Here is a 20,388-nt window from a genome sequence, read left to right as displayed (position 1 = left end):
GAACAAGAGTCTAGTAAACATTCCGGATATGATAAAACTTGAAACACGAAATCATAAATTATAATTTAATAAATAATCATAAAATATAATAATATATTTAATTCAATAATATAATCAAACCAAAAACACTGAAATTTGAAATACAGAGGCAAATTCGCACATCGCTGAGCAAAGTCGCAAAATCGTTTTCAGTGTGATGATGAATTTCCCCACGAATCATTATCACTCATTTCTGCAAGTGGTTCTGATTTACTATCGCTGTTCTCTAGCTGGTCTAAAACCGCTTTTGACCTAAAGGGACGCTTTTTGGACGCCATGGACTTTTCTAAGTTTCCAGGCAGAAAGAACAGTCAAAATGCAGACAGGGCACAGGACAAAGCAGTAGGGACAAAATGTATGTGAAATGCATTGAAACAGCAATGTTTTACTATATAATAATCATTTTTTAAAAAATGAAATTTTTTTAAAATTTCAAATTTGCCGCCGGTTCCGGCGCCCGTACGTCCCGACGTCACAGGGACCGGAACACGGAAGCTGGATGCCGGCATCGGCCAGATGAGATGGCCGGGGACATTGTAGGGGACACATCGCGGGAGCAAATGACAAGGTAAGTGCTGCAGGGACTCGCTGAGCAACGCCGCATGGTAAACCCGAGTGTAGCTCGGGGTTACCGCTCTTGTTACTGAAATTTTACCCCGAGCTACACTCGGGAATACCGCCAAGGAGGTTAAAGAGAGCTAGAGAAATCCATGACATGTTTTATATTTAAATGAAATAGGTTAATTACCTGGGCCTGATGGATATGGGTGAGTTCCAGTTATCATGTATTCAGAATCCAGGCCTAATGAAATATAAAATTGCAATGAAAGAACACAACTATGCATTTCTAATCTCCTTCCAAAATAATATTATACCACTTGCTGTCCAGCCAATATTGACATTTTTCACATACATGTTAAAATCAGCATTGCTAGGAAATTACTTTGAATCCCCAAAATTACATATTTTATAAAAGCAGAGGACCTGGTGAATAAAATGGTGGCTGCAGTTTTTTGTGTCACACAATATTTGCACCGCCATTTATGAAAGGCAAATTGTCAGTCAAAAATACACTTAAATGCATTTTAGTGCATACAAACACAATATAATACTCAATTGTTTGGTAAAATATTCAAGATAATGTTGCACTAAGTAAATAGATACCAAACATATCAAGGTTTAAGATTCTGCACACCAGTGAAATGGGGACAAACTATGTTACCTAAAAATTGCTTTAAAAGCCTTTACAGGTTACCAGCTTATAGTTAAACATGAGCTTTGGTGCTAGAATTACAAATGTCATGCTGACGCTCACAGCGTTACCTCACATGTGGTGCAATCAATGTTTACATATGCGTGCGGGACATACGTGTGCTTTTTAAAAAATTTTATTGATTTATATTTTTACATTTTTTGTTCTCAATTAATTTCATTGCTATCACAAAAGGATGAACATCTCTTGTGATAGCTTGGGCAGTGACTGGTATTCTTTTTGAAGAGATCGGGGTATTAGACCCTGCCGTCAGAATACACTGATCAGCGCTGCAACCAATTGGCAGCATGCGCCGATCGAGTAAGAATTTACCAACGAGCCGGTTCATAAGAAGTTGATGAACTTCTCATGAACAGGAATGGTCATACATGAATCGAAATATGGCTAGTTCCTTCTGAATGGCAGTGGTTATGAAGGAAAATCATTTTTTTTTTAACTTAAAAGTGGGTGTAAACCCTTACATATACCCAGTAAAGTGACTGTCCTCAGATGAAACACAGAGATTAAACAAATCCTCCTATATACGTTGTACCTGTCTAGTTGCAGTTTGTCTGAGAGTTCAGAAAAAAGGGGTCAGAGAACTAAAATTACACTCTGCAGAGCTCAGTAAGGGAAACTCTGAGAGCAGTCTGTAGGGAAGAGACCCCCCTTCACACAGCACACAGGAACTGAGCTGAGGCTGTCAATCTGCTGGAGGTCCCTCCCCGTCACCATTCTTCTCTAGGTGGCAGAAAAATTTGTCAGAAGTGATTTGTGCCGAGAGCAGGTTAAGGAAGCAGCAGACAGAAATGACACTTAGTGTTCCTAATAGAGACAAGCACACAGTATACAGGGAATGGATTTGTTAAAGAGCAATTTCGTGCCTCCACCCCCCCAAAAAAAACGTTAAAGTCAGCAGCTAAAAACACTGTAGCTACTGACTTTTACTAGGGCATTTACCTGTACAGGCATCCAGCAGTGTCCTGTGCATGCGCGAAGCGTACTGCGCTTTCAGAATGGGACACAGTCTTCTGGGACCTGTGAAGTGTCCCACAATGCTGCAGGGAAATGGGGGGGGGGGGGGTAGGGGACCTACTACCAAAACCAGGTATCTACTTCCCCCAAAAGGTGCCAAATGTGGCAGGGAAGGCGGTAGACAAGTGGAGTTTCCCCTTTTGGGCGGAACTCTGCTTTACTATTTCATGTCAAGGTTTACAATCACTTTAATGCATTCTCTGCAGTAAAGTAAAAATGTTCCACTATCCGTTTCTTTCCCTCTCTCTCTCTAAATACTTAACTGGCTCCCTCTCAATCCAGTGCTGTGCCCTTCTGAAACAGCCTTGCTCTCTCCCTGGTCTCACAGGATAGAGTGAGAGCATCAGGAACCATTAGCCCCTGCAAATCAAATCCAGTGAAGGTGGAACCAGGGGGTGGAGGGGCGGGGTCAAGTCACATTGCACTGTGGGTTTCTATGGACACACACAGCCCGGCTTGGGAGAGAGCCCACATCTGTGCCCACACAGCAAGAGGCAGAAGAGGTAAGCGGCCGCTCTGTGCAATACAGAGCAGGTTTTTGTTTTTTTTACATCTAGGGAAAAAACCCAGCCTTTACAAACCGACACTTTTAATGTCTCAAAGACCAACTTTTGTATTTTGTGCTAAAAAGTTTACAGGAATAAAAAAAAAAAAAAAAAAAGTCCTGTTCTTTTTTACAACTGTTCAAATAGGTTTATTAAGTGTTCTTGCATAGCAAGAGCACTTATTGTTATCTCACAAGTATATTCTTATTATAGCTAAATTTGCCACGCTAACTCCTCCCACAGTTTTTACACTACAAAGACAAGTAATATATCAAAACGTGCGGATTGTTCCCGATCGGATTGCTATTACTTTGTGGAACGTTTCGCCGAATCGTTCACGAAATATCGCGGTTTTTGTGGTGAAATTTTCCCATAGGAATGCATTGAGCAGCAGAGCACAGCTAGAGTGTGCAAAGGAAAAATCAGAACATGATTTGTAAACTGCCATCACTCTGTCATTTTCAAGCCCACCTACACATATCTTATATCAAAACGTTCAGCTAACCCTGCTGTCACTAAAAATGTTCACGGCTAGGACATACTCCTGATAGTTTTCAGAATATGACCATTTGTTTGCAACTCACCCCTCCCATTGACTTTCATTGAAACTCCACTCTAGATACCTGAAATTTTAAGGGACGTTTTTAAACTGCGACTTCATTTTTTATCTTTCAGAGACATACTATACATCAAAATTTAGCCCTGCTTCTTGTGATTATCACAATATAAGGCTCTTTGCTGTAGCATTTATACTTTTTAAAACTACAAGTGTTTGAAGATGGCAATCGCCAGTGAAGTTGGCAAGTTTAAACACTGTTTAGAACAGACATGCTGACATTCCTGACTGAGTGAGTTGCTACAGCAACCAAACATGACTCACACGCAGCTGAGTCATTGAGGCTAACTGTGAACTCCAAAATACAAGCTGAAATGCATTTCTACCTCTGTCAGGCTTGCTATGTACACTGCTTACATTTCATGAATCATTTGGTAAGGGTTACTTGCAAGAACACTTTACACAATTTCCCCAGAAATTGTAGATTTTCTAGTTTACAAATACAACCACAAAGAACAAAAAAAATCAAGATGGTGAAAGCAGCCAACAAACCTTGATTAGTAGTATAGTGCTCATAAGCATCACCAATGGCAAGCTGAGCTTTTTCACGGGTTTCTTTAAGTGTGGGCATGTGTAGCACAGGGCCGTATTCAGTCCGTAATTTCACCGACATCTTTAGCTTGTGACTAGCAAGAAGGGAACAGAAAATCTAGATTAGCAGAAAACATTAAAGAGTATATCCAGCTGAAACACTTTTGTTTTTAATGTTTTGGATAGGGTGAAGGATTAAAACCAGCTTGATTTTAGTGCTGTCCCCTGCTCTGTTCAAGAGATTGCCCTTATTTACTATTGTGTTGACAACCTTTCTCCAGTCATGAAGCAAGAAAAATTCTGGAACAGGGACACAGACAGCAATACAAAGCTGACAAGTGTTCTAGCTTTCTCCAATTACAAAAAAAATAGTACATTTTATTTGGATCTATATTGCAGATAGAGATTCTATCTCACTTCCTACCTTATGAAACTATATTCACCATGGTAGTAAGGGGGTTGGTCATGCAGTTTACACTATACGACAACTTACCAAATGCAAAACCAATAACCCAGCTGTAATTTCACTGGAATGCTTTTGCAGTGATGCTGCCATCACTTTAATTGGTTTCCACATGAAAATGAGTGAAGGGAACATACCCCAGCCTTTATATAAAGTTGAGTAATTCTGCCATCTTAAACCAATCAGGAATGCAATTCTGCATAGCCAGTTTTGTGATTTACACACTTTGTTCACATTGCCTAACCAGACAGGTGACAAACAGTCTCTAATCAAGCAATTCATCCCTCTGGTTCAAGAATTGAGTTTTCTGTCACATATCCACCTCTAACCTCTTAAAATGTTACTAAACCCATAACCCTGCATTGACTATATCTGGTCTTCCACAGTACACAAACAATGGAAATGCAATTATTTTAGTAAATACAAACTGCTAAATATCTTTTCTAATCAGCAGTTAGAGCAGTCTTATTACTTCAATGTCCAGCAGAGCACCAGTTAAAGCTTGTAGGAGGAGTTTTCTTTTCGCCCTGATTGTCTTATCAGACAGCAGGACCCCTGACCCTCTGTCTGGACAGTGCTGTTTGGCCCTGTGTTGATCACATGCACTCTACGAAGATAAAAAAAACTCTCTACCAATACACAACAAACTGAGCACGTGCAGCTTGCTCCCAATACTTTGTTCTATGAGATGGATTGGGGACAGTAGAAAAAGGGGAGGATCAGAGAAGACAGGCTCAAACATCCTTTTTACAAAATGCAGAGCATTAACCCCTTAGGTTGCACAGTGCATATAACAAGCACGCTTTACTGCACACACAGACTGATTTTACTGTTGTGGGTTTAGTAACACTTTAATGGACAGAAAATCAGCAACCTTATCTCTGTCTACTTAGCAGGGAGCTGATCTAGAAACAGTAAAACAGATTTAGGAAACAGTAATGCTAAACTAGGGAGTAGCAGAGAGATTTATGTGTGAATCACAAGAATAACTGGCCAAAATGAAAGGTTCTTTGACAGGTAAAACACTAAGCAATTGAATTTAAAATGATGTATTTAGCAGTTTGCCTAGTGTTCCATATTCAGTCTGCTTCTATGTGTTTGGCTTTAGTAGTAGTGAATTTCAGTTGTGATGTGACATTGTAAAAATAGCTCTTGGAAAGATAATTGTGAAATAGTGACTTGAAGTCATGGCAAAAACAGTGGAAATGGCAGATTGTTACCCTTAATTACAGCCTATTTCAATCCATTATAATTAAAAGTCATTCTGCATTGTTACTAATGCAATGTCAATTACTTATTTTGACATTGGCTAGGTGCAAGCTGCACATGTGTATTGTTCTTGATCTGTTATATGTACTTCCACAAATGAAGCATCCAGTGGACTGGATAGTCTGATTTCATTCACTGGGTTTCATGAAAATGATCAGCATACGGTTTTTGCTCTGATCCTACACAGCAGGTACAAGTAACACCCTGTTTACTGCTCGACATTACTTGTTGCATATAAAAAGGAGAAAAAGATAACATGCCAGCAAAATGTAGGTAACTGAATTTTCCACATGCTGTTTAAAGGAGTCTTCAAACTATCAGAATTTAACCACTTTATGTAATTTTGTTTCCCAGAAATAGAGCTGTCTTTTGGTGGTATTTGATCACCAATGGGTTTATTTTGTGCACTATAAACAAAAAAGACAATTAAAAATAACAAAAGTATTTTTTACTTTCTTCTATGAAACATATCCAATAAGTAAAAAAAAACAAAAAAAAAATCATAAATTTAGGCCAATGTGTATTCTGCTACATATTTTTGGTAAAAAAAATCCCAAGAAGTGTATATTGATTGGTTTGCGCAACAGTTAAAGCATCTACAAACTATGGGATATATACTTGAATTTTTTTTTTTATGTTAGTAATGGCGGCAATCAGCTACTTATAGTGGGACTGCGATATTGCGGCAGACAATCTGACACTGACATGTTGTGGGAACCAGTGACACTAACAACAGTGATCAGGGCTAAAAATATACACGGTCACTGTACGAATGACATTGGCTTAGAATGGGTTAAACATCTAGGGTGATCAAAGGGTTAACTGTGTGCCTAGCCATTGTTTATATGTGTAGTATGTGGTGTTTTAACTACGGGATGCACTGCATTTTATTCCTTGCTTTGCAGGGAAACCAAATCTGGTACTTTGCCACTGACAGGACACAGCTCTGCCTTGTTTACATAGGAAGAGCTGTGCTGTGTCTCTCTCCTCGATGATCAGCGGGTGCTGCTGGTCATCCATTGGCTGGCAGCTATGACAAATCACAGCATAAGTGGTGCACTGGGGGCACACAAGCGCACACCCAACCTCTGCTCCCATGACTATTACAGCGACAATGCATTGTCTGCTCAGGCTCACCAGATATTTACTTACTAAAAACATCAAATAAAAGGACATAATTCACTAAAAAATAAATTAAAAAGAAAGCCACAAAAAACTTACCTTTCTTCATCTATAGGGATTCCTTTAGCATTGTCAGCCACAAACATGTCATGAGTCCTCTTCAGAGATCGGAACACTAGAGTGTGGACAGAGTGCTTCTGCACATCCTGAGAACAAAATAAGCACAACATTAAAGTGTCATTAAGCCTAATCATCAAAAGATGTCAGTGCTATATTGCATTGTGTTCAGACTCAGTCATAGATTAGATCATTTGTTTTCCGTAAACTGCAAAAAAATCCTGGTTGACCCCGCTGTTCACTGTCCCTCCCTCCTTGTCTATGTCCCCACTGCAGCCTGAGATTAAACTGCTGACATTCACTGAGCAAGCTCCAGTTTCTGTTCCCTTCTAAGCTGTTTATTTCCTCCTTTCTTATCTGTGCAGCCCATGTAACTATAGTCACACATTTGAGCATATACGCTGTGTGAAATGACAGTCCCCTCCCTCCCACCTCCTCGATGTCCTCGTATTGCTGAACACTATGGCAGAACTGTTATGGAGAGAAATATATATATTTTATCATTTTAATTTTGTATTATAGCAATTTTCTAACCAAGATATAGAGATGGCCCTATTAACATTTTGCAGATTTCAAACAGGTCCAGGGACAGTGTCAGCTTAAGCTTGAATACAGAAAAAAGCAGAAGCTTAACCAATTCATTCTGTAAACAAACTTGCTTTTTGGACAATGAAGTTCTGTTAGCTATACACACCTGAAATTTATCAGATCTTTTATTACTTTGAAAATGGGCTATCGTGATGAACCAACAAACATTATTTGACCAGATAGACAAGAAAGGAATCCTTGTATAGAGAGATGCCCATTGCATGGTGTTACTTATGGACACAACAATTAACAAGCCTGGCTGTCCTGTGAACTTTGTCTCAGCTTTGGGAAAGACAAACAAACACAGGAAAAGACACCACTCACAGAAATTAACTGCTTGCAAAAATATACTATTTCCCTAACACAAAGAATTTATATAAAATAAGTCAGTTCACAGACTCCATATCACAAGTCATAGGGTTAAGCCATCATGACACTGTGTAATATGAATATCTATCTATGCCTGCTTACAAGCAAATAGATTTTAAATTACTTTACCAAAGTCACTATAGTTATCATGGACCTATCCATAAATATATGGCTTTAAATTGTAATACAATGTAAGGTATATATGGTGATCAGCTACAACATTTTTTTATCATTAATATCTCCCATTACTACAAAAAGGTTTTCCCAATATGAACATGGTTTGTTTGAAATCCCCGTTGTTAAAAAAAAAACGAATCTGTATACTTAAACTACTAATTGATTATAGCTATTGTATTACATGTTTTTATCTTCTTTGCTCTGTTGGTGTACAACTATTATTTTAATTGTTATGTACCAATTTTTACCTGTTCATAGTTAAAAGCTTCCATTTAATTGCTGCTACCATAAAGTAGAAAATCATCAGACTCTCCAGGGCATTCTATATATTTTCTGAAATTGTTGCAATGAATTGGAAATACCTGGTGATCAGGCCAATTACCACAACTTTTTCATTCTTGGTGGTAATGTTCTGCACATGCCAAAGCTCATCACTACCAATCAATAGGAAGAACTGAGTATTTAAAGTGCTCATCCACTATATGTGATTAGTCTTAAGTTTTATCTTCACTGAAAATGAAAATAAAAGAAAAAAAAAGGGCTTTCAAAGTATGTGCTTTAAAAAAAAGAAACCTGGTTAAAGTGGTTCTAAAGATAAAAGGTTTTATTTTTTTTTTACCTTAATGCATTCTATTCAGTAAGGTAAAAAACAAAAACTTCTAAGTGCAGCTCCCCTCACCCAGCCCCCTAAATACTTACCTGAGCCTGATCTCGATCCAGCGATGTGCACAAGTGCAAAAGGATGTCTCAACTCCCTCCCTCATTTGCTCAGAGACAGCAGGAGCCTTTCAGGGGGTAGGGCTGAGCTGCACTTTTTGTGTGTCAATGTGTCACACACAGAGCCAGTTCAGGAGAAAGGCCGAATGAGTGTCCCTATTGCAAGTGGCTTACTGGTGGTCATTGGTGGTAGTGTCAGTGAAAGTGTTACCACCCCCCTCCTCAAAAACCCTCTTGTATTCTGATGGCAGTGAAAGTGTTAACCTCCAATTCCCCCCTGTAATGGTGGTCAAGGTGGTGAAAGTTAACCCCCTCTGCACTCTGGTGGTCACTGCAGTGACATTCAACCCCCACATACTGGTAGACATGGTAGTGAAAGATTTAAACTTCTTGTATTGGTAGCCATAGTAGTGAAAATGTTAACTTCCCCCCATACCACCTGTATTGTGGTAGTGAAAAGGTTAACCCCCACCCCACTGGTGTTCACTTACCCATCACGTTCCCACAATGCTCTTTCCCCAGGCTGAGATTTTGCTTGTACTGTGGGCAGAGATAACTTACCCAGAGTACAGTCTCTCTTTTATTGCCAGCGCTGGAACACAGAGAGCATTCTAGTACCCAATAGCCTGCAGGTTGCATGCAGAGGGCCCGGCAGGCCATGTGTTGGGCTCAAGGGCTGTAAAGTGTTCTAAGGCTTCATACCTAGGAAGGGAGGTTAGACCAAATCTACACATCCAAAATCCTATTATGTTTATAGGCAAGTTTACATCTGTACGTGACTATGCAAGTGTCCGTCTGCTGATCATCTGTGGTTCGGTGTGAATGGGTGTAAAGCCAGGGTATGCAGTCAAAACCCATGAAATAGGAAAGGTAACATTCCTGAAGCAAAGCAGAACCATCCAGTTATAAAAAAAGCTACAAGGCATGATGGCAAATACTAGTTTGTATGCATTCAGAAAGCGTGCTGGTAAGTAAAGAATGCCTGCAGAGAAGGAGATGAGATTCTGCACATTATTAGCAGTGTTGCTGGTTGGTGAGGCAATCCACATACTGCAGTTTAAATGTCTAGTTTTACGGAGAACTAATTATGACTACGGCCCCTAAAGTAGATCTTATTTACACTTTTAATAACGAATGCAATCTTCTTTTCATGCAAATTATATTCAAGCTGTAAATACATTTATTTTCAGCAGTAGAGAAAATACTTGAAACTGGAGCAGCGTGCATAATCAAATATAACAAATGTTTGCTACTTCCAAGGTTTATAGAAGATAGGTTATTCTCTTTTGCCTGCAGCAATCTCCTCCTGCTCCTACTGTCATTCTCTTCTCCACTGGACTCATCCTGTCATCCAAACTCTGCTCTTCTCACTTTTCATATGCTGAAATACAGTCACCCAAGCTGCGCTTTCCTATTCAAGATGCAAAACCTGAAGCTCAGGGCTACAAATGTTACCATTACATATTACACTTTACAAATAAACCAGATTAGGGTATCTAAATTGGGTTACTGGTGTACCACCTCAGCTGTGAACCACTGCATTAGTGACAGACAATACTGAGGGCAGGATACACTTGACAAGGGCTGTTCGTAGCTTTCTGAATGCATATTACAATCTGGCAAAGTCACCCTTTTTTTGCAGAGTATAAACATTTTCATCCACAGCTATATGGGAGAAAAAAAAAATCTCAATATGTGCCCCAAAATGAAGGCTTCCAAGACGCGAGTAGTAACACAGCTGAGAGGCTCTGAATGCTCAGAAGTCCTAGAGATGTTACTGACAGTCATCAGCCTACATTCTTATTATAGCCGAAGGCATAATGATTATTTTTGGTAGAAATACAGTGCCAAGCATATTTGGTTAAACCAACTGCATTTTTATTTACCTATTCAGTGATTATTTTGGGCCAACCCTTAAACTGTGAGCGGTCTGCTCCTCCTTTGAGCTGTTTGTGTGATGTGCAAGTACCCCACATATTTAATTCCCAGCACTTCAAAAATGCCATTCCCAAAAGCAAGGCTGATCAGATCACTTCCTGAGCATTCAGGAACACACCCACCAGAAGTGCAATCCTGGCAACCAATATACACACACAGCTTCCCCTGTGCAGGCATCACACATCATTGATGCATAATGAATATGCAGAGGAAGCCTGGGAACACAACCAACTGTCCCTTTAATCATAGAGACTAACCTCTGTGGGCTAAAGAAAATATATCACACAAAGTGATCCCAGCTACGGCACCACCTGCCTGGAGTTTGCATGTTCTCCCTGTGTCTGCATGGGTTTCCTCCGGGTACTCCGGTTTCCTCCCACACACCAAAGACATGGCGTGTGGGAGGAAGGTTAATTTGGTAGGTTAATTTGATCCTGTCTAAATTGGCCCTGGTATGTATGAATGTAAGTTAGGGACCTAAGATTGTACGACCATTGAGGGTTAGGGACTGATGTGAATGTACAATATATATGTAAAGCGCTGCATAAATTGATGGCGCTATATAAGTACCTGAAATAAATAAAGTGAGCCATAGTGCCGCACTGATTAGTGGCCATTGTGTTTCTGAAGGACAGTTTGTTAAAAACATTTCCATAGCTTCCAACATCAGCATCTTTTGAGTCTCTCAGCATTCAGTCACATGACATCTTGTTATTAAAAAAAAAAAAAAGACAATTTTGAGAAAAAAAAACAATATTTTTGACTTTATTAAACATGTTTAGTAAAAAAATTTTTAAAAATCTAATTTAGTCATAAATTTAGGCCAAAATGTATTCTGCTACATGTCTTTGCTACAAAAAAATCCCAATACGTATAAATTAATTGGTTTACATGAAAGTTATAGTGTTTACAAATGGCGGTATATATACTGGGATTTTTTTTTTCATTTTTACTAGTAATGACTGTGATCAGTGACTTATAGCGGGACTGTGGCAGGCATTGTGACACTGGGGGGGGGGGGGGGAACGGATTTGGTGTCACTGACATCCCCAGTGACACTAATACAGTGATCAGTGCTAATGAAAAGCACTGACACTGTACTAATGGCACTGGACAGGAAGGGGAAAACATGTGGGGGAAATTAAAGGGTTAACTGTGCGCAGTGTTACTGTAAGCTGTGTGTGTGCGCGCTTCACTGTAAGCACACTGCTGTGCATGGCTATGCTATGCAAATCCATGCATAGCAGTGTGCAGGAGCTGACAGTGGACGGTAATGCTCCTCGATCACCGGATTCCAGCGAGTAATCACCGACCGGTACCCGGTGATTTGCAGCCGAGGCCACGAATGGCGGTGTGGCTGGCGTGCTCCCCCTGCCCGGAAATGCAAAATCACACACACACACACACACACACACATATATATATATACACACATACACACACACATGATTATGTGCACCCCTGCCACCCTAAAGCGGTATATCTGCTATAGGGCGGCGGAAAAGCAGGTAAAGTGTTACTAAACCCACAACAGTAAAATCAGTCTGTATATGCAGTAAAGCATGCTGGCTATACTCACTGTGGAACCTAAGGGGTTAATCCTCTGCATTATATAAAAATACTGTTTGATTCTGACTTCTCTGATCCTCCTCTTCTTCCGGCCCCTCTTATCTCCTGATAAAACACATCGTGTGGAGACACTCTGCACATGCTCAGTTTGGTGTGTATTGCTAGAGGGTTTTTGTTTTCTTAGGATTGCGCATGTGATCAGCACAGGGCCAATCAGCACTGGTCAGACAGAAGTCAGTGGTTTTGTATCCTCCTAGTGCAGAAAGAAAACTCCTCCTATAAACTTTAACCAGTGCTCAGCTGGACACTGATAGAAGTCACAAGACTGCTCTGTTTATGAGAAAAGGTATTTAGCAGTTTATATTTACTAAAGTAATTGCATTTCCATGTAGTGTGTACTGTGGGAGAACAGATAGAGTGAATGCAGGGTCCTGGGTTTAGTAACACTTTAATATTGTTCATGTTTATCCAGTGTTCCTGAATTCAATTATTTTCCGATTACTAATTCCACTTGCTGCTAACTCTTACACGCAATGATGCACAAATAACAAAAAGGGGTACAGTAGATACTAACAACAGTCAATTTAGTCTATAGAGTAGAAGGTGTGCAAAGGGCAGCCAGCAATATATGGATTAAGGTAATGCTCTAGTATCAGTTTATACTATCAAGCAAGTTTCTAGTCGAACCAGGCCCCTATCTAATGCACATCCAGCTGCCTTTTATTCAACACAGTTTCTTGAAGGCTCTACATACAGTGAGGAACAGAAGTATTTGAACACCCTGCGATTTTGCAAGTTCTCTCACTTAGAAATCATGGAGGGGTCTGAAATTTACATTGTAGGTGCATTCCCACTCAGAGACCGAATTAGAAAAAAACAATTCAGGAAATCACATTGTATGATTTTTAAAGAATTTATTTGTCTTGCACTGCTGAACATAAATATTTGAACACCTGAGAAAATCAGTGTTAATATTTGGTACAGAAGCCTTTGTTTGCAATTACAGAGGTCAAACATTTCCTGTACTTGACCAGGTTTGCACACACTGCAACAGGGATTTTGGCCCACTCCTCCACACAGATCTCCTCTAGATCTGTCAGGTTTCGGGGCTGTCGCTGAGCAACACGGAGTTTCAGCTCCCTCCAAAGATGTTCTATTGGATTTAGGTCTGGAGACTGGCTAGGCCACTCCAGAACCTTGATATGCTTCTTACGGAGCCACTCCTTGGTTATCCTGGCTGTGTGCTTCGGGTCGTTGTCATGTTGGAAGACCCAGACACGACCCATCTTCAATGCTCTGACCGAGGGAAGGAGGTTGTTGCTCAAAATCTCACAATAAATGGCCCCATTACTCTCTCCTTAATACAGTGCAGTCGTCCTGTCCCCTTCTCAGTAAAGCACCCCCAAAGCATTATGTTACCACCCCCATGCTTCACAGTAGGGATGGCGTTCATGGGATGCAACTCATCCTTCTTTTTCCTCCAAACACAACGAGTGAAGTTTAGACCAAAAAGTTCTACTTTGGTCCCATCTGACCACATGACTTTCTCCCATGCCTCCTCTGGATCATCCAGATGGTCATTGGCAAACTTCAGACGGGCCTGGGCATGTGATGACTTGAGCAGGGGAACCTTCCGTGCAATGCATGATTTGAAACCATGACGGCGTAGTGTTCTACCGACAGTGACCTTTGAAACTGTGGTCCCAGCTCTCTTCATGTCATTGACCAGCTCCTCCCTTGTAGTTCTGGGCTGATTCCTCGCCTTTCTTATCATCAGTGATACCCCACAAGGTGAGATCTTGCATGGAGCCCCAGTCCGAGGGAGACTGACAGTCATCTTTAGCCTCTTCCATTTTCAAACAATTGCTCCAACAGTTGATCTATTTTCACCAAGCTGCTTGGCAATTGACCTGTAACCCTTTCCAGCCCTGTGGAGGTCCACAATTTTGTCTCTGGTGTCTTTTGACAGCTCTTTGGTTTTGTTCATGGTAGTAGTTGGCGTCTGACTGACTGTGGGGTGGAAAGGTGTCTTTAAAGAGCTCAGATAGGTGCTACTAAGTTAGATTAATGAGTGGAGTAGAGGTGGACTTTTTAAAGGCACAGTAACAGGTCTTTGAGAGCCAGAAGTCTTGCTGTTTCTTAGGTGTTCAAATACTTATGTTCAGCAGTGCAAGACAAATAAATTCTTTAAAAACCATACAATGTGATGTCCTGAATTTTTTTTTTAAATTCTGTCTCTCAGAGTGGGAATGCACCTACAATGTGAATTTCAGACCCCTCCATGATTTCTAAGTGGGAGAACTTGCAAAATCGCAGGGTGTTCAAATACTTCTGTTCCTCACTGTATCTGCTTTCATGCAGGTTCTCAAACATTGGGGTTATCCTTTGGTGGAAACCAAGAAATGTTATAGAATCATTCCTAGGAACTTGTGGTTCTTGCCTCAAATTTTAGAATTAAGTAGGGTAATCTTTAAACAGATTGTATTCTAAATGCCATGGCAAACAGAAGAATGATTTTAACTTACAGGCTTCCTTGAGCATGAATTGATGATGGTTATGAGAAGCACACGGAATGTTCAGGTAATATTAAAGGCAATTTTTTTTTAATAACAAACATGTTATACTTACCTCCTGCTCTGTGCAATGGTTTTGCACAGAGCAGCACCAATCCTCTTCTTCTCAAATACCCTGCCAGCACTCTTGGCCCCTCCCACCTGCCTAGTGCCTCCATAGCAAGCAGCTTGCTATGGGAGCAGTTGAGCAGGCTTGCTCCCGAGCCACTGCTCGGTGTGTGCATTAACACACAGAGCACGGCTCGACCCCATCCCCTGCTATCTCATGTGGCACTAGCGGGAACCAATGGCTCCTGCTGCTGTCTCAGCCAGTGAAAAGGAAGAGTCCCCAGAAAGTCGCTGCCCTCGTGCACATTAGTCAATCAATATGGGGCCCAGGTAAGTTTTAGGGGGGAGATGCAGCACACATGTGTTTTTTTTACCTTCATGCATAGAATGCAAGAAATAAAAAAAAAAAAAAAAAACACAACTTTGAGCCTTTACTGTACTTTAACAACAATGCATGAGCAAGTTTGGCTGAACATTTCCACCAAAACATTTGTTCTAATAACTGCATCACTGGGTCTAAAATGGTGTTTCTCAACCTTTTTTCAGTCAAGGCACCCCTTAAAAATGATGGACAGTCCCAAGGCAACCTTTAAAATTAAGGACAGTCTTAAGGCACCCAATTCTAAAATGGGGTGCATCAAGACTGTCCATAATTTTAAAAGGGCAAACCATTCTAAAATGTGAAAAGTTTTATATAAACACAGCAACATCCACACATGAAGGACACCAACAATAGAGGTGATTTATTCTTTCAAAGCAAATAAACGTTTGCACACTGGAACTGAGTAGTATTCCAGTGTTGCTCCTCTGCCTCAGTTTTTCTCCATCACTGAGCTAATGTGACCCCAGCACTGATGGAGAGGGGCTGGCGAGGGTCAAACTAGGATGCTGTGCAGGCAGCTGACATCCTCCTTATCAACTGATGATGTCATTAGTTGTCAGGAAGCCGGTAGCTAGAAGGTCGTAATGGTGCACAATGAAAACTAAAAGGCTGGCTTGTATACAAGTTTTGGGCGGTTTTTAGACATTTTGCCAAGGAACCCCTGAAGAAACCTTAAGGCACCCCAGGGTGTCTGGGCACCCTTGTTGAGAAAGGCTGGTCTAAAATAAAGCATGTACACCTATAATCAAAATGGAAAGGTTTTATTTTAAAGTATAATTTGCAGGGTAATGCGGGGGAAAGGGCCCAGCTGAGAAAAAATATAAACAGATTAAGCTTCAGCTTGAATATTATTTTCTTTGTTAAATTGTTACCATGTCATTCTATGAACTGCTTTGATAAACTCCCCCCCCCCTCCCTTTCCATATTATCAGACTGAAGGAAAGATGCAGAAAAAGCATGTTCCTTTTCATGCCCTGCAAAAAAATAATCACTGCATACATTGAATCTACAGCTAGCCAAAAAAGTAAAGTGTAAATACAACGATTTAGCAGATATAAATCTGTTATCACAAACAACAAATCATGTTTCCCAAGACAATATAGGAGAATCATGGCGAAAGGCCTTTTCTTTTGAATAATGATACTGGATGATGTGTATAGTATCGCAGCTCCGCTGTGTAAATCCTGCTTGTACTCAGAAATTTCCTTTATCAAACTGCTGTAGGCTTTCCAAAGCAGACAGTATTGGGATTAGCACAAAAGAATTGAAGTAATATTTAATCGGATGATGAATATTCTGCAATGTTCTCAGTCTCGGATTATGTATTATCTTGAAACATGCTGTGTGTGTGTGATCACTAATCATCTTACATCAATCTTGTTGCGCCTACAAATTTTTTCCAGAGACTAGTTATTGAACTGAGCGTACTATAAAACAAAGGATGAAAAACAAAGACTTCATTTTCCAAGCACAACATCCTTAACATGATGGGAAGGAAGGAGGGCATAGTTAATCCTATTTCATAACATCCCAAAAAGGAAACTTGAAAGCACAGTCAGAAATTCATATCTGCGAAGGTGAACAAGTGGTTTGGGATAGAATGTCTTCATTAGACAAGGTCAGGACTATAAAGTAAGATGTGAAACTCAAAGAATATTTTGCATTCTTTTTTTTTGGTCGTTCTGGTAGAGGTGGAGCTTAAAGTGGTTGTAAACCTCAGACAGGACATATGAACAAAGCATTTCCCATTATAGAGTGTACTTGTCTCAATTAAGAGCACTAAGTGCCATTTGTCTACTGCTTCGTTCCTCTGCTATCAGCATGAATCACTTCTGATAAGTTTTCCTGACACCAAAAGAAAAATGGTGACAGGGATGGCCTCCAGCAGATTGACAGCCTCAGCTCTGTTCCTGTGAGCTGTGTGGAAGGGGGTGTCTCTCTTCCCTCCAATCAGCTCTCAGAACTCTACTCACTGAGCTCTGCAGAGTGTAATTTCAGCTCTCCAACCATTTGTTTTTGTTTTTTTTTAACTCAGACATGCTGTATATATTTTGTATTTATAATGGCTTTAGAGAAGAAAAGACTACAGACAAACAGGTACAAGCTTATGTAGGATTTGTTTTATCTCAGTGTATCACCTGAGGGCAGTCACTTCATTGGGTATATACAGTTAGGTCCATATATATTTGGACACAGGCACAATTTTAGTTTTTTTCAGGTATTTACCAAAACATATTCAAGCTATAGTAATATAATGGATGTGGGCTGAAAGTGCACACTCTCAGGTTTAATTTGAGGGTATGTACGTCCAAATTGGAGGAAGGGTTTAGGAATTACAGCTCTTAAGACTAGCCATCCCCCCTTTTTCAAGGGACCAAAAGTAATTGGACAATTGAATCAAAAGGAGTTTCATGGCCAAGTGTGGGCTACTCTGTTATTTCTTCATCAATTAAGCAGGTAAAAGGTCTGGAGTTGATTCTAAGTCTGGTATTTGCATTTGGAATCTATTGCTGTGAACCTACATCATGAGTTCAAAGGAGTTGTCCATGCAAGTGAAACAGGCCATTGTAATGCTTCAAAAACATAACAAATCCATCAGAGAGATAGCAGCAAAGCTAGGAGTGGACAAATCAACAGTTTGGTGCATTCTGAGGAAAGAAGAATGCACTGGTGAGCTCAGCAACATAGAAAGGCAAGGACATCCATGGAAGACAACAGTGGTGGATGATTGCAGGATCCTCTCTATGGTAAAGAAAAACCCATTGACAACATCCAGACAAGTGAAGGACACTCTCCAGGAGGTGGGCGTATCATTGTCAAAGTCTACAATCAAGAGAAGACTTCTCAAGCGCAAATACAGAGGGTTCACCACAAGGTGCAAACCATTCATAAGCCCGAAGAAAAGAAAAGCCAAATTAGACTTTGCCACAAAACACCTAAAAAAGCCAGACCAGTTCTGGAAAAGCATTCTTTGGACAGATGAAACTAAGATTAATCTGTACCAGAATGACAGGAAGAAAAAAGTGTGGAGAAGGCTTGGAATTCAATGCATGGCTTCTAGTGGCACTGGGTCATTGCTGTTTATTGATGATGTGACAGAAGCAGCCAGATGATATCTGCAGTTTTTAGAGATATACTGTCAGTCCAGATTCAGCAAATGCAGCAAAGTTGATTGGAAGGCGCTTCACAGTACAGATGGACAATGATCCAAAACACACTGCAAAAGCAACCAAGGAGCTTTTGAAGGAAAAGAAGTGGAATATTCTGCAAAGGCCGAGTCAATCACCTGATCTCAACCCAATTGAGCATGCATTTCACTTGCTAAAGGCAAAACTAAAGGCAGAAAGACCCACAAAACGAAGAACAACTGAAGACAGCTGCAGTTAGAGCCTGGCAAAGCATCATAAAGGGGGAAACCCAGTCTTTGGTAATGTCCATGGGTTCCAGGCTTAAGACAGTCATTGCCAGTAAAGGATTCTCAACAAAATATTAAAAATTAACATTTTATTTATGATTATATTCAATTGTCCAATTACTTTTGGTCCCTTGAAAAAGGGGGATGGCTACTCTTAAGAGCTGTAATTCCTAAACCCTTCCTCCAATTTGGATGTACACACACCCACTTTTAAGTTAAAAAAAAACCCTATTTTTCTTAATAACCACTGCCTTTCAGAAGGAACTAGCCCTATGACCATTCCTGTTCATGAGAAGTTTGACTTTTTATGAACCAGCTTGTTCGTAAATTGTCACTCGATCGGCGCATGCAGCCAAGTGGTTGCAGCGCTGATCAGTGTATTCTGACGGCAGGGTCTAATACAGGGGTGGGCAAACTTTTTGACTTGAGGGCCGCAATGGGTTCATATATTGGACCCGGGGGCCGGACCAAGAGTAGATGAATGATGTGTCTGTGTCATCCATAGTAAGTATAGTAATATTCCCCCATAGTAAGCATAGTAATTAATCCCCCATATAGTAATTCATCCCCCATATAGTAATTCATCCCCCATAGTATATCATCCCCCATAGTAATTAATTCCCCATATAGTAATTAATCCCCCATAGTAATTAATCCCCCATATAGTAATTCATCCCCCATATAGTAATTCATCCCCCATATGGTAATTCATCCCCCATATGGTAATTCATCCCCCATATGGTAATTCATCCCCCATATAGTAATTCATCCCCCATATGGTAATTCATCCCCCATATAGTAATTCATCCCCCATAGTAATTCATACCCCATATAGTAATTCATCCCCCATAGTAATTCATACCCCATAGTAATTCATCCCCCATAGTAATTCATCCCCCATAGTAATTCATCCCCCATAGTAATTCATCCCCCATAGTAATTCATCCCCCATATAGTAATTCATTCCCCATATTAAGTCCCCAAGTCCCCCCTGTGTCAATTCACTTACCTTTGCTCCTGTCGCCGTTCCGGTGTAGCATGAAAATCTGTCTCCTATGAGGATCTGTCCCCCTCGACGTATCTGCGCATGTGCCAGTTTCAGGCATTAGCAGCCGATCGGCGATCTCCGGCACATGCGCAGATACGTCGAGGGGGACAGATCCTCATAGGAGACAGATTTTCATGCTACACGGCGGACTGTGAGAGGAGCCTAGCGGGAGCCTAGCTCCGCGGGCCGGATTAAAAGGTCCGCCGGGCCGTAGTTTGCCCATTGCTGGTCTAATACCACGATCTCTTCAAAAAGAATACCAGTCACTGCCCAAGCTATCACAAGAGATGTTGTTCATCCTTTTGTGATGGCAATGAAATTAACTGAGAACAAAAAATGTAAAAATATAAATCAATAAAATGTTTTAAAAAGCACACGTATGTCCCGCATGCATATGTAAACATTGATTGCACCACATGTGAGGAAACGCTGCGAGCGTCAGCATGATATTTGTAATTCTAGCACCAAAGCTCATGTTTAAATATAAACTGGTAACCTGTAAAGGCTTTTAAAGCAATTTTTAGGTAACATAGTTTGTCACCATTTCACTGGTGTGCAGAATTTTAAATCTTGAT

General features: G+C 40.5%; 1 protein-coding gene across 1 annotated transcript in view; it reads right to left on the bottom strand.

The window, feature by feature from the left end:
* Positions 1-20,388, bottom strand: part of PLRG1 (pleiotropic regulator 1) — a 77,367-nt gene that overhangs the window by 36,273 nt on the left and 20,706 nt on the right. The window contains exons 2-4 of the mRNA XM_089670432.1: positions 6,972-7,078; positions 3,980-4,113; positions 788-841 (exon numbers count right to left, since the gene is read on the bottom strand). Of these exons, the coding sequence (XP_089526558.1) occupies positions 788-841; positions 3,980-4,113; positions 6,972-7,078 (295 nt within the window). The remainder of the gene's footprint in view (positions 1-787; positions 842-3,979; positions 4,114-6,971; positions 7,079-20,388) is intronic.

The sequence above is a fragment of the Staurois parvus genome, unplaced genomic scaffold, assembly GCF_062004578.1.
Source record: "Staurois parvus isolate SC_StPar_1 unplaced genomic scaffold, SC_StPar_1.0 ptg000090l, whole genome shotgun sequence".
Classification (NCBI taxonomy): Eukaryota; Metazoa; Chordata; class Amphibia; order Anura; family Ranidae; genus Staurois; species Staurois parvus.
Note: the sequence above shows the minus strand (reverse complement) of the source record. Positions and strands in the feature narration are given on the sequence as shown.